This window comes from Hesperophylax consimilis, chromosome 18 (assembly GCF_061612785.1).
Source record: "Hesperophylax consimilis isolate HC1 chromosome 18, BYU_Hcon_1.0, whole genome shotgun sequence".
NCBI lineage: Eukaryota > Metazoa > Arthropoda > Insecta > Trichoptera > Limnephilidae > Hesperophylax > Hesperophylax consimilis.
Window position 1 is genome coordinate 10,331,165 of NC_142853.1, and position 13,542 is coordinate 10,344,706.

The 13,542-nt window shown below is 32.5% G+C and overlaps 2 protein-coding genes across 3 annotated transcripts in view; one reads left to right on the forward strand and one right to left on the reverse strand.

Moving 5' to 3' along the window:
- LOC149415338 (acid phosphatase type 7) overlaps positions 1 to 2,777 on the reverse strand; it is a 45,020-nt gene extending 42,243 nt beyond the window's left edge. For both annotated transcript variants that reach the window (XM_089642546.1, XM_089642545.1), the window contains exon 1: positions 2,490 to 2,777. In XM_089642546.1, the coding sequence (XP_089498672.1) occupies positions 2,490 to 2,589 (100 nt within the window). In that variant the 5' untranslated portion in view covers positions 2,590 to 2,777. The remainder of the gene's footprint in view (positions 1 to 2,489) is intronic.
- A 256-nt stretch (positions 2,778 to 3,033) lies between these two features.
- Positions 3,034 to 13,542, forward strand: part of THADA (Thyroid adenoma-associated protein homolog) — a 51,877-nt gene continuing 41,368 nt past the window's right edge. Inside the window, exons 1-7 of the mRNA XM_089642200.1 lie at positions 3,034 to 3,319; positions 3,419 to 3,608; positions 4,007 to 4,246; positions 5,022 to 5,286; positions 6,388 to 6,593; positions 10,067 to 10,290; positions 11,351 to 11,535. Coding sequence (XP_089498326.1) covers positions 3,211 to 3,319; positions 3,419 to 3,608; positions 4,007 to 4,246; positions 5,022 to 5,286; positions 6,388 to 6,593; positions 10,067 to 10,290; positions 11,351 to 11,535 — 1,419 coding nt within the window. The 5' untranslated portion in view covers positions 3,034 to 3,210. The remainder of the gene's footprint in view (positions 3,320 to 3,418; positions 3,609 to 4,006; positions 4,247 to 5,021; positions 5,287 to 6,387; positions 6,594 to 10,066; positions 10,291 to 11,350; positions 11,536 to 13,542) is intronic.

The following is a 13,542-nucleotide window of genomic DNA, read 5'->3' on the forward strand; positions in this document are numbered from 1 at the left end:
CCTAAAACTTCCAGCAGCGAACAAAAAACTTTGGCAAAAGCTCTGAAAAGCTATTTCCTCAGCAGTTTTATTAACAAGTTATTTTTATTGAACTCCAAAAGAACTTCTGTGTTTATTTCTTTTAATGTATTTATGAAATATTTTCCATTTAACCGTGTTAAGTCTGTCTAGTCTGTTTTAAAATCTATGTACACTGTTCATTGAACTCCCTTTCAAATTGGTTTTCTTTTGCAAAAATAAGTTTCTTTCATTTTATTTTTGTTGTCTTTCACGAAATTAGTTTTTTTTTTAAACTCACTGGGAATTATGTATTATAAATATTATTGTTATTATTTTGTAATGTATTATCACTAAATAAATAAATATCTAGTAACTAATGACCAAGACTTATACTTACTGACTTACATCTAAAACTTATATCTGGTGACTTACGACTATTATTATTATATTGAACATGTTTTAGGTTTTGCCCAATGATAATTAAAATCAAAATAGAAAACAACACTCTGTAGGTATAGGTGCAAACAGGTAACATGGAATTAAGGTTTTTCCGTGAGTCAAATTAGAATCGAATTAAATAGAGTTGAATAATTGTCTTAGAGACAACATTAAATATTAAAAAAGTGTAGGTACATCAAAAAGAAAAACTTCACTTTTATGCTCAATCAACAAAAGTGAAAGTGAATAATTTTGTTACTTGTATATTACGTATTATCAACCTGTATGCCATCTGCACTTTTGAAACTGGTTTATTTATTTTGTCTCTTTTCTTATATTATGCACATCTAAATGGAATATTATATGTACCATGTATTATCTTAATTTTTAAGTTTTTGGTTATTTATTTTGTATTCGTTTTAAAAATAAAAACCTTCTGTTGGCACTGAATTATGCAGTAAATCATATAAAATATGAATAGTATAAAAGCTCGTCAGGGCGTTTAGATTAATAAATTAATTAAATTAACACATTTCTGGTGGGTATTTTTTGAAATACCGATGTAAACGAAAGGCACGAAGATAAATATAAAAAGAAGACTTGCGATAACATTCCATAATTATGTACATATAGTTAGGACCTTTACAAAGAGATTTGTATATAATATTAATTTAAAAACATTCAATAATTCCGTCTTTTCTGCCATTGAAATGAGGCCGGCGCAAAAGTTAAAAACTACCGTTCCCGGTGTTAAGCATCAATCGACCGAACAGGTAGAACTACCTTTCCCGGCCGAAGTGTGTCAATAGATAAAGATAATTAATCTCCCAACAATTTAACAGAGATTGACATGTTATGTTCCCACTGATATTGTCCATTGGTAGTATCAATAGCACTTTGACTTTATCATGGGTAGTTGAAGGGAACTTCAAGAGAATTTATTTGTGGGTATCAAGAATTACAGTATAACAAAAAGGAAAAAATAGAAATATTTTAATAGAATGACGAAGTTGTGGAAATGAGTGTCTGAAAAAGTTAGTTTTTAGTTTGGATCTAAATTCTGTTGGGCTAGTGTATGCATATCAATTCCATAGGAAGTTTATTGCAAGCCTTAGGGCCGGATACTACGAACGCACAATCACCAAACTTAGTTTTCAGATTTCGCTTAGGCTGTTTTAACCTAAATCGCAGATTGTCACTGAATATATCTCAATACAAAATGAGATAGCATGAATTTTATGAGTCCGTGTCAGGCTGGGAGAAATATCTCCCAAAAATACTCTAGGGGTTAATAGATTGTTAGGTATTCTAGGGGTTAATAGATTATTGGGTCTGAAAATGAAAGCAATATCTTTAAAACAATCATTGACAATAAATTTTATCAATAAGAGTGATTTTTTTAAAATATATTATTGACGAATAAATTCATAGTAGAGGTAGGTAGTTAAATAAGATTTTTTTTAACTTTTTCAGATGTCACAAGTAATGGCTATAAGGAGCAAATTTAGTCAGTCTTCGCATGCTCGTTATAAGACTTTACAAGATTGACTTATTCTGGAAATTATTGAAAAAATAATTCGTTTTACTAACATAATTGTGCATGTTTTTATTTGCTGAACTATGGTGATTGTTAAACTATGTAAGAATAATAAAAAAATATATAGATTGGTAGGTACCCTAGGAATATCAAATAAGTGAGTATTATTTAGAATATAATTGGAAATTAGAATTGCGCCCTATCTCATTTTCTTTCGAACTTGTTTTTAAAATTCTAATTAATCAATATTATTTCGACAATAAAACATAATTAATATCAGTTTCCTAAACTAAGATAAGATTAATGAGATAGGAAAATAGAAAGTACCGCTATAAAATAGACAAAGAAAGGTTTTTTACTATGAGCATCTTTATGGAGGCACAAATCGTTTTTTGAATTATTTTAGATACGACGCAAAAGAACAAAGAACCTCGGAAATTACCTTTAAAAAAAGCGCTAAAAGATGGCTAATTCTAAAAAATAAATCGGTAAATACGTAAATCTTGGATCTTACCGCCAAACGCCAAATGTATCTGCTCCGGCTGGGTAAAAAGCACACAATTTGCCGCTTGGACAGTAAAAATAAACGTCCATAATAAATGTAAAAACTCCATATTTACAAATCAGAACTGTGGCGTTCTGATTTATTACTGTCTCCAAACACTAATCAAACCCTTTTACTTGCCAAAGCAATGGAAAGAATGGCCTAATCGGGGCCGCGACACTTGATTTTATACTTTTCACTGGTCTAACAGAACAAAGAACATCAGTGAGAACACGGAACGCAACCTTCCCGTACTCGCTCAGCTGACATCTGTCAGAAAATTTCGGAATCAGATGTTTCGTTCGGAAGAACATCGGTTTGGTTCTATTTCCAAAATAAACAGCAAATGAAATATCGAGTACTTATTTAAAATTACTTTCAACATAAAATCCAACAATAAAAATTGGGATAGACATTGATTTCGAGGCATAGTATGCATATTTTGTTTTCTCCTTGTGACGGATAGACCATAGAAAATTACGAAAATGTACACTTGTCAAAAGTTTTTATTTTGACACATGGTTAAAGTATGTCACTTCTTGTTTGATATTATGTTATTATTGTGTTTTAATACTGCAATGATCAGTGTGTTGCGATTTTTAGTATAAATATTTTAATAGGATTTAGAAAATAGCTTTCTGTTTGTTGTTTTAATAATATTATATCACTGTATTCATAAAACATTTTAAAAATGAATGGACTTTCGCTCAGAATATCCAATAATGGAAACAATAACTCGAAGAAGATTGAATCGAAGATTCCTTTATTTAATCTGAGTTATTCGGCAAGTCAGCGTTTTGGTAAGTTATTATTTCTGACGTATTAACTCAACCAAATTATTGATAAACATAACCTCAGCTTTAAAGCAAAACTTACTATTACACCTCTTTCTTCCCCAGGATCGAAAATAAATAATCTGAATGATTTAGTTGAAGCTCAAAACGTTACCCAACAGCTGGAATTCATTAGAAATGCTGCAAAGATTCTTGATGATGGACATTTAGATAGTTCTGGAAATGTTATTCAATTGTTTGTTGCGATTTTTCTCGAAGCCCCTCTGAAGCACCCATTGAAGAATACTTGCGCAAGGTTTGTTACTCCAACTCTTACCTCTGATATAATTCATTGGATGAGATGAATAAATGTAATATGACTTGTATTTAATTTATTACATTTTAATCTATCAATACTAAATGTGTGGCGTAGCAATATGTCTATAGTTGTAAGTTATAATAATAAATGTTTTACTATCTTCCTTTTTTCTTACAAATAGAGATATTATGTAGTATTGAATGAAAATAATTATAAATATGTTACATGGTGTTTTTTATTACAGTTGAGTGGTTTTGGTTACTGGTTTTGGTCTGTATTTGTTAATTTGAGGGATTTTCAGAATAATTTTCACTATAGCTTTTTGGGTTTTAATTAGTGATTTTAGGAAAATATTTTCAACTATATATTTCTCTATTATCTTTTTCATGTTTCAGGATTTTGTCAAACAGAAAGGATCAACACCAAAATATTGAAGTAACACTATCCAAGGAGATTTTGGAGGCAGTTACCTCTATTACCAGTTTGAATGATTTTGGTTCCGTCAACACTCTGTCCAATACCATCAACAGTTGCTTTGAGAATTTCGCCCCGGGTGTGGCAGGTGTCCAGGGATCCTTGGACCATATCCTGGTCTTCATCAAGGCTGCATTGATGGCTTTTATTGAGAAATTGAGGTATTTTATAATATTATCTCCTGTTAGTAGCTGCCTTATTAAATTTTTACTGTAAAACAGAAATCCTTTTGTTTGAAGCAGCAAAAACTCTTCCATGGTGAGCATGGTGTCAAGAAATCTGCACAGATTTTTCTGTCAGAAATATCTAGGTTAATACAACTGTTGCTGCAATAATGACATTAATGACCATTGGGACTTATATAATATGGGGAAAAAATCTTGCAAGATAATATTGTTAACTCTGATTTTAAAATATGAGATCGACAAATACATATGACGTTTAATAACTAGGTGCCAATGTTGAGTGGTTAAGACGCTGTTCCAGTAAAACAAGAGACCCTGGGTTCGATTCCTAGTTGTGACCGTTATTTTTTTTATTTTCTGTGTCTTGTTTTGTTGCATGTTTTGTTTAGATTTGCTAGTATTAGCTTCTTCTTCATTGATATACGTATTACATTGGTATAGCCTTCAAAAGTTAAAGAAAAGTTGTTTCAATAAACAATTCAATATTAATTCTTCATAAATACAAAAATTTAAAACAATCAATCTATACATACTTCCAAACTGAAAACACTCAACACTCCTTCCACCAAGTTTATTCTAATCTACCTGGCTATCGCATATGTGATCCATGAAATTACACTAAAACACATACATTGCGTCAATGTGTGATGTGATAGATTGCCTTGAAAAGGTTCTAAAAAAAATTGTACCGTATTATATTTTTAACTATGGAAATAATATGACACTAATTTCTTCTCAATATTTTTTACAGGGCTGACAGTATTAAGATGTCGCCGACTGAAAAGTTGGAATTGTACAACTTTATTCACAACGCATGCCGAGTATTTATATCCATTTTGAAAAAATGTGAGGTGGTTCCTTCGGACACTCTAAATGAAGAATTTTGGAGGGAGTTTTCTTCTATTTGTATATTTCTACAGAATCACTTTGAATTACCAATGGATACCAAAGGACTTGCCTCAATAGTTCTGGTTATAATTTCTAGATTGAGATTTGGATTGGACTCGTGGATTATTGTAAGATTATTATTTTATTAACCTTATTAATGCAACTGTCACACATTCATGAAGTTTCGCTAAAACACATACATTGTGTTCAAAGTGCCGTGTGATGGGATAGATTATATTGTAAAGGATAAGTAATATGCGGCATATTTCATTGTGGTTCTTCGTAGAAACCGCCTGGGTGAAAGACCACTATTCAGAATCGAAACGTTGCTTGAAATAGCTATAACCATATTTAGTGACCAGATCGTAATAACTAGGTACTTCTCAATCTTTCCAGACTCAAAACATACCCCAATTAGAATGCTATTGTCCCACTGTCTCCATTCAGTTTAGACCCGTGGACGGTATGCACATAAATTATGTATATATGTTTTAAATAAGATTACGACACAATATTATTTTTATTAATTAACAAACCTCTGTAGCATAATGTCAGGATAACTAGAGGACAATATAGAACACAATACAGTAGTGTCCTATCCCTACTCTGTGAACAGCCTCGATTGCGCAAGGCAGGAGAATGGGACAATACAATTATTTTGCATAGTTCAAACACGGAACGCTGTCAAAATGGATATACGACGACGCGCGTTACAAGCGAGTTCGCAAAAAAATATTGTCTTTATCGGTCTTTTATACCAAGATGTATTGTTGTGTTCCATTTACGCTACATTTTTAAGGCGAAATACGGTATCCGAGCACTGAGAACCAAGATACATATGCGCGGAGTGACTGACTGTTACTGTCTTGTCAAAACGCGTTAACACGCCGACTACATGGCTGGGCGCGGTGGTGGGGGTAAGACACTATCCTGCGGAGATAGCTTGTATGTCTATCTCTGGGACACAGTGTCTTGGTTCATTGTCCTGCCTTCCAAACTAATGTTCACGCTAGGACAGTTGGTCCAGAGCTGGGACCAAACAGCATTGTATTGTCCTTAAAACTGGCCATTCAAAGTCTACGCACTAATTTGTCGATACCTAAATGATTTACAGAAGTCTACGCACTAATTTGTCAATATCTAAATGATTTACAGAAGTCTATGCACTAATTTGTCTATACCTAAATGATTTACAGACCAATTCATCGATGCTTTTTTTCTGATTACAGCTTTTACAGAATGTTTACGGCATCGAGAATGATTCTAACCACCTCCTGAACACAGAATACAATATGCTTGACTCTGAAACAGCTAAAGTCTATGTGTGCAGTGCCATTGTAAATATTGTAGACATTGAAGATATTGCCACAAAATCTGTTAGCGGTGTTCCCGCATTAATATTTTTGTGTTCGAAGCTCGTAGAACTGAGTAAAGAGTAAGTACATATTATTTTACAGTATTTATTGGAAGATAAATTGTTATTTAAAAAACAACTTTCTTTAACTTATTTTGAAAGCTATATCCATCAATGTAATATAAAATTGAAGAAGAAAATAATACTAAGAAATCTAAATGGAACATTATTCTGTTTCATTTTTCGTTTAGATTTCTTAGTGTGATCTTCTTCTTCAATATGATTTAAGAGTCAGAATAATAGCAGAGGATTTATGATACTATATATGAATGTGAATGAAGCAAGGAGTGTGTGCCAAGACTGAGTTGTTGGGCGGTCCGTCCTCTCTGCCTACTCCTGCAGACGGCGTGGTAGTCAGTTAGATAAATTGTAATTTAATTATGTGATGGTAGCACACAAGACTGACTTTATATCTGGTCACCAAACATAGTAAAAACCTTTAGTAGCAACAATAAAAGTAATAAAACACAAGTAAAGCGTGAACTGAAATAAATTAAATCAAATAAAAATTATGGTCGAGGTTTTTGATTTCTAGCAAATGAGCTGCATTACATATTATTTTATTCAGGCTATTTGCAACCCGGGAATGTTTGTCTTTCTTTTTAAAAAAAATTTTGAAAAAAATATATATATCAGTCTTTATCTACTCGAGCGGTGGAGCGTTCGGTTTTGAATTTACTTACCCTCATTCAAATAATCATACCTCCAATTATTAATACCGAAACATATGAACAGTATTTAAAAAATCTTACCTCTAATTGTTAATACGGAAACATATAAACTGTTTACTGTGTTTAAATCAAATTTATCGCCTATATTTCATTGTTTATCCCATAAAAAAATCATTAAATTCATAAAAGCGTGAAATTTGTATGTTTGTTTACAGAAATAGTCCATTATTATACTTATTACTGGATACTTATGAACATGTTTACATAGTTTTTCAATAGAGCACAATTCAAATGGAAACAACAACATTACTATTCTTACTTACAGAAGAATAATAATGTGTTTTACAATATACTTTACATTAAAACACGTTTTAATATTATAAATAATGCCATCACAAAGTGATAAGCTTTCAGAAGAAATTTTCTTCGAAAAAAAAAATTTATATACCTACCAAAAATGTAAAAATTTTGTACGTTTTCATGTTGACGCATCAATTTTCAATCATAAATATCAGACTAAAAATTATCCTAGAATGATAACAATTATATCTGTTTCTTTGTTGCGAATCACTCTAGGGGAATTAATATTAAAACCGCACAGATTAGGATTTTTGAGCTAGGATCAGTGGCGGCTCAATCACTTCTTCGATGGTGGCGACCGGATTGTGTACTGAAATCTTACTACCCGAAGAACACATAAAATTTCTTAAACAAAAATGTTAACGTAAAAAATCATGCTCCTAGTCAGCTGTCTAAACAAAAGAGATCAATTCGTAGGAACCTTCCAACAAAGGCAACTTAAGTACTTGTGAACTCATGTAAGATCAAGTCTTGACTACTGCAACGGCATCTATACAAATCTTCGTAAATACCAAACTGAAAACTATATCAGTGTTCAATGCCGTAGCAAGGCTAACCACTGGGGTACCCAAGTATTCGCACATTTCGGAACACCTCCGAAATCTTCACTGGCTGAAGTGTCCTGAAAGGATCCAGCACAAGTTATGCTGGATGGTGTTTAAAGCTATCAACGAAATGGTGCCACCCTATCAGTGGCAACTCGTGACTTTTGGGTGTGTTTTGAGTTTTAATATTTAAAAAATGGCATTATTAATGCCGAGCCGCCACTGCACTCTATATCTGTGAGCTATAAATTCCGTAAAATACTGGTCTAAGGCAGTCAACTCTTAAATCAGCGCCATCATCTCGAATTGGAAGGTTGAAAGAGTCTAAGCATAATCCGAACAGTAAGTTTGGTGATTGTACATTCGGAGTATCCAGCCCTAAGGCTTGGAATAAACTTCCTATGGAATTGATATGCACAACTAGCCCAACAGAATTTAGATAAAATAAGCATCCACGAGATTTTTAAACGCCATTGCCTTCAACCAATATTACAAAACTAATTTAAACTGCTGACATTTGCTACCGTGTTGTTTATTAAATAAAATCTGTGAATAAATACAGGAAAGGACGACTACTGCCATCTATCAGAAATAGATAAAAAATAATATTTGGATGATTTTTATAGTGCCGTTTTTGTGCAAAATCACCTCAAGGGCGCTGTACAAATATATAATATTTTTATATCCCACTTCTGACACCATGTTTTTCTGGATCTTTTTTTTTATTAAATAATAGTCATCCAGATTAAATAGATAAGGCTTTATTCTTAATAGCGTGATACAAGATTGACATTTGACATGTTGAGTTGCCGGCTGTCGGTCAGAGAGAGACATAAATGAACCACTCACTAGATCAATATCTTCGGGTTTTTAGTACTGAGCCCATGGGTCCTAATGTTTGCCATAGATAAAAGTCTGTAACTGAAAAATATACATCACTACTACACATACTCACCATCGACTAGGATAGAAACTATAAAAAAGGCGTAACCATAGACAATATAATTGTCATTCGGAGCCAACCCATTGGCTAGCCTAAAATCGGCCAATGACAGCGGCCTATAAACATGCATGAAGTTCGTATTGGTTTGTGGAAAATATACGTCACAAGTCACCCATAGAGATTACCGTGTCTTTTTTTCTGACCCACTTTTTTCTCGGAGTTATACCCCCCTGGAGAGAGATCTACAGACCGGAATCTCGACATAGACAGCATAATACAATAGACAATGTAATCTCGGCATAGACAATATAATATTATAATAGACAATGTAACACATTTCTACAATGATCTATGTTATTACTAACTATATATGGAGATAATATACAGTACCATACTTACTTGGTACGTCACTTGAGAAGAACACTTAGTTAACATTAACTAATTGTTTGTTAGCGAAATTTAGATACAGGATTTAATTGAACTTTTTCTCAGGATTGAGAGAAAGCTTCACTTGAGCCAGTGATGGTTACGAAGGTGTTCTGAAATGTGCCAATATTTAGAAACCCCAGTTATGAGCCGTGCTGCTGAATTAAACACTGATTGAAGTTTATCAATTTGATATTTTGGAAGGCTGGCATAAATGCCGTTGAGTAATCAAAATGAATCAAGCCAGCGATTGAACATCTTAGCTGTTTGCCAAAATTTAAATAAATTCAATAAAATCGTCTAAGACCTAAGACTTAAATATAGGTAGTCATCGTTCGACTGGTTAAGCAAAACAAATATTTAAAATTTAAAAAAATATTTATTTCCCAAGTTGGGTTTTGAACCTTAGACATCTGGGTCCAGATCAAAGTAGCTTACCACCCTGCCACACAGGTTATTAGTGATAAAAATGAATGTCAAAAATTAAGTCCAAAAAATATCGAGTCACTGATATAAATTTAATATGTAATCGATTCTATTCTGTTTTAGGTTATCGGTTGACACTATAATTATCCTCGGTGTTGCCAGGACGATGCTGTCTCTATCTCGGTTGCTGTATAAAGTTCAAGATGTGAATATTGCCATCAAAGCAGCTGCGGACCTTTTGAACTTTGTCTGGTCTCACTTGGAGTATTATGTGGATAGTGTGCGACACCTGGCAACTCAAATCCTTACCAACATTGTGAAGCTATCCGTCACATTAGAAAAAAAAGGTAATAATCACCCTACACACTTCCAAATTTATTTATTTTATGAAAAACTTGCTCAGACCTGTGAAAAATCACTGGAAATTATAATTGTAGGATTTGTGACACTCAATAGGAGAATTTTAGCTTTTAAATGTTAGTAAACTTGAAAAATTAAGACATCTGTCAAACGACCTTACAAAAATACATGACACGTTATATTCACATTAATTGAACAAAACATGTAGGACCGCTTATGAAAAGGATAACTGTTCAAAAAATATGTTTGTACAGATAAAATAGCTATCTGAACGGCCCGCTAAAGTATGTTCACTGGACCTAGTTCAGTGAAACCACGCGCATTGTCTCAGTAAAGTATCTTCACTCTATTAATTGATCTAAGCATCTGTCAAACATTTAAAAGTTATTAATGAATTTAAAAAATTGGTACCTATCGCTCGTCTGATACGATTTAATACTTATCAGTTCCATTTTTTTAAATTAAAAGTTCATTGAACTTGAATAATGTTATGCATTACTCAGGAATATTTCACATCACGCACGCACCGACAACTGAAATTAGTATGTTTAATTACATGTTTACTGGCCGATTACCAGTGAAATTTCCGCATATGATACTTGAAGTACATATTAGGTTGCCTAAGATTCAGTTGTGTGCAATACTGCTACCCTGAAATAAATACATTTTTTAAGATCTATTTCTATCAATAGAAAAAAAATTGATACGTCGAATTTCTAAAAATTTGTGGTTCATTAAATTTATACAGTTGGCTGCAACAATAAGCCGAACTTGAAGAACCACACACAGTCTATCTTTGGTCATAGAGCAACGCACGCTCCTGCTTTAACTATATCCCCGGTGAAAGAGCACGGCCAAAAAGCTTGAGAAAAGTTACCCATAACCCTACCCTTATAAAAGATATTTTTTTTTAAGAATGCCTTATCATAACTCTATCTGTGTCCTGCATATTTTGATCGATAAAGCTGCTTGAATTAATTATAATTTGGCTCTTTGATGAAAATATTTGAAAAACTAAATACAAGTGTAACATTTTTATCATTTTAGGAAACACGCAGTTATCGAACGAAGTATTTTCTTCGGTTATGTTGCTACCAAATGACCGTCATTCGAAATACAAGGGGCTGGCAACTCTTGGATCGGAATACGGATGTGTCTATCTGCTCGACAAAATCCCAAACCTTGTGGAAGAGTTACTCTCCGCAATCGACAATGTCATTGTACCAGCTAATGTAGGCAAAACTCTTTTAAATATTAGTTTTTATGTGCTTTCTGTACTATTATGTTATCGTATGCTTACAGTGCAAAGTTTTTTTGATGAAAATAATTATAACATGATTTCTCTCCCAACCTTGCACTTTTTTCCCTACCAAATCCCAAGCTCTGTTTTCCCGCCAATAATCATTTCATCTGTTAAATTGACTACTTTGATTTTGTCTATGGCACTTTAAAAATAATGTAAATATTCGGGATTGCTGGCAACTGCTAATACGAAATATTTTTTAAATAAAACCTTTTGATTCACCTTAATTATTATAAAAGGAAACCGACTGCATTTGGGAAATTTATAAATTATGTAAAATGAAAATTCACTTTCGTTGTAGGGGATGACAACCATTTCAAATAATTTCTGTCAATTGGTATTCCTGTTTCTACATAAGTGGCTAGAGACAATTGATTAATGTAAATTTAAAAAAATATATATAATTTAATTTAATATTACGACAAAATAGTGCCTACCTAAAAAGCACAAATTATTTAGTTTGGTATTATTATTATTTTATTTAACCAAACCTAAACAAACCTAACCTAACTTATCCTATCCTAACCTGACCTTAACTTAACATAACCTAACCTGACATATCCTATCCTGTCCTTACCTTACCTAACCTATAATAACCTAACCTTTTTTTTTAAATATTTCTTTATTTATAAAACATGCCTAAATACCTTTATTTTATTTTTCAAGTTCGGCCAAAATAGTACCTACCTAATTTGCATAATAATAATAATAATACTTGGATGACTTGTATAGCGCCGTTTTTGTGCAAAAACACCTCAAGGGCAATGGTAAAAGGTAAAAATTCTAGCCACTCATACGGTATCAGGAATACCATCAACTGTGTACTGTGTACATACCATCAAATGTCATCGACAGAAATTATTGTGGCTGTCATCCCATACAACGAAAGCGAATTTTCATTTTACATAACTAAAAATTAAAATGCAATCAGTTTCCTTTTATAATAGTTAAGGTAAATCAAAAGGTTTAATTAAAAAAATATTTCAAATTAGCCGTGGCCGGAGATCACGAATAATTACCAAAAATAATAGAACAATGTAAGTACGAGTACATTCCAATATTAATGGATATCTTCTATCTAAGTTCTGTAATTTACCCAATTAAATTATTAATTATATAGCTAGCAATAAACATGTGTACAGTTTGACATACTTATCTCTGCAGCAGGCCAAAGGAGGAACTATAGCTTGACCCAGTTAATTTTGCACTCAGCCAAAGGAAAAAAAAACAATACACGGTGTCCGGAAACTCGTAGTACAAGCGGGAAACTGGAGAATCTACACCACATGGGGAACCCAAATAAACATAAAGTTTTTTGATTTGAGCATTTTCACAAAAAAAAAAAAAAAACAAACAAAAAAAAATATTTTTCGGCTATTTTAGGGTTAAAGTTTTTTCTGGTGTTTAGGGTTGAACAACAGATGTTTTAACCCTGCAGAGCAGAAATATTTTATGATTACACCGGATTAAATGAAGGGTAATTTCAAAATAATGCTTCAAATCCGAGTTTCTTCATTTGTTTTACCTTCAAATAGTTTTAATTAGTTGGGTACTTTGATCTTCAGTAATAATTAATAAGAATTTGATTAAAAAAAAAAATAAAAAAATCAACTTCTAACTCGATTTACTCGATAAAGGAAGCTCAAATAAAAAAAAAATACTACAAAATCGACTCCAAATGTGATGTAGATTCACCAGTTTCCCGCTTGTACTACGAGTTTCCGGACACCCTGTATAGCGAGCATACAAGTCCATAGATTTTTTGTACCCACAAAATCTATTCTCCCAACTTAATTATTTGCATCAGTCATAATATTATCAATTGCCATACAAATGAATTAAAGATAATATTTATTTATGAAGAGTGATGGCTTCTTCCGGTGTATATTGTGCCATTTTGCTTGATTGAGAATCTAGACCCCTTTTATTTAGTTAA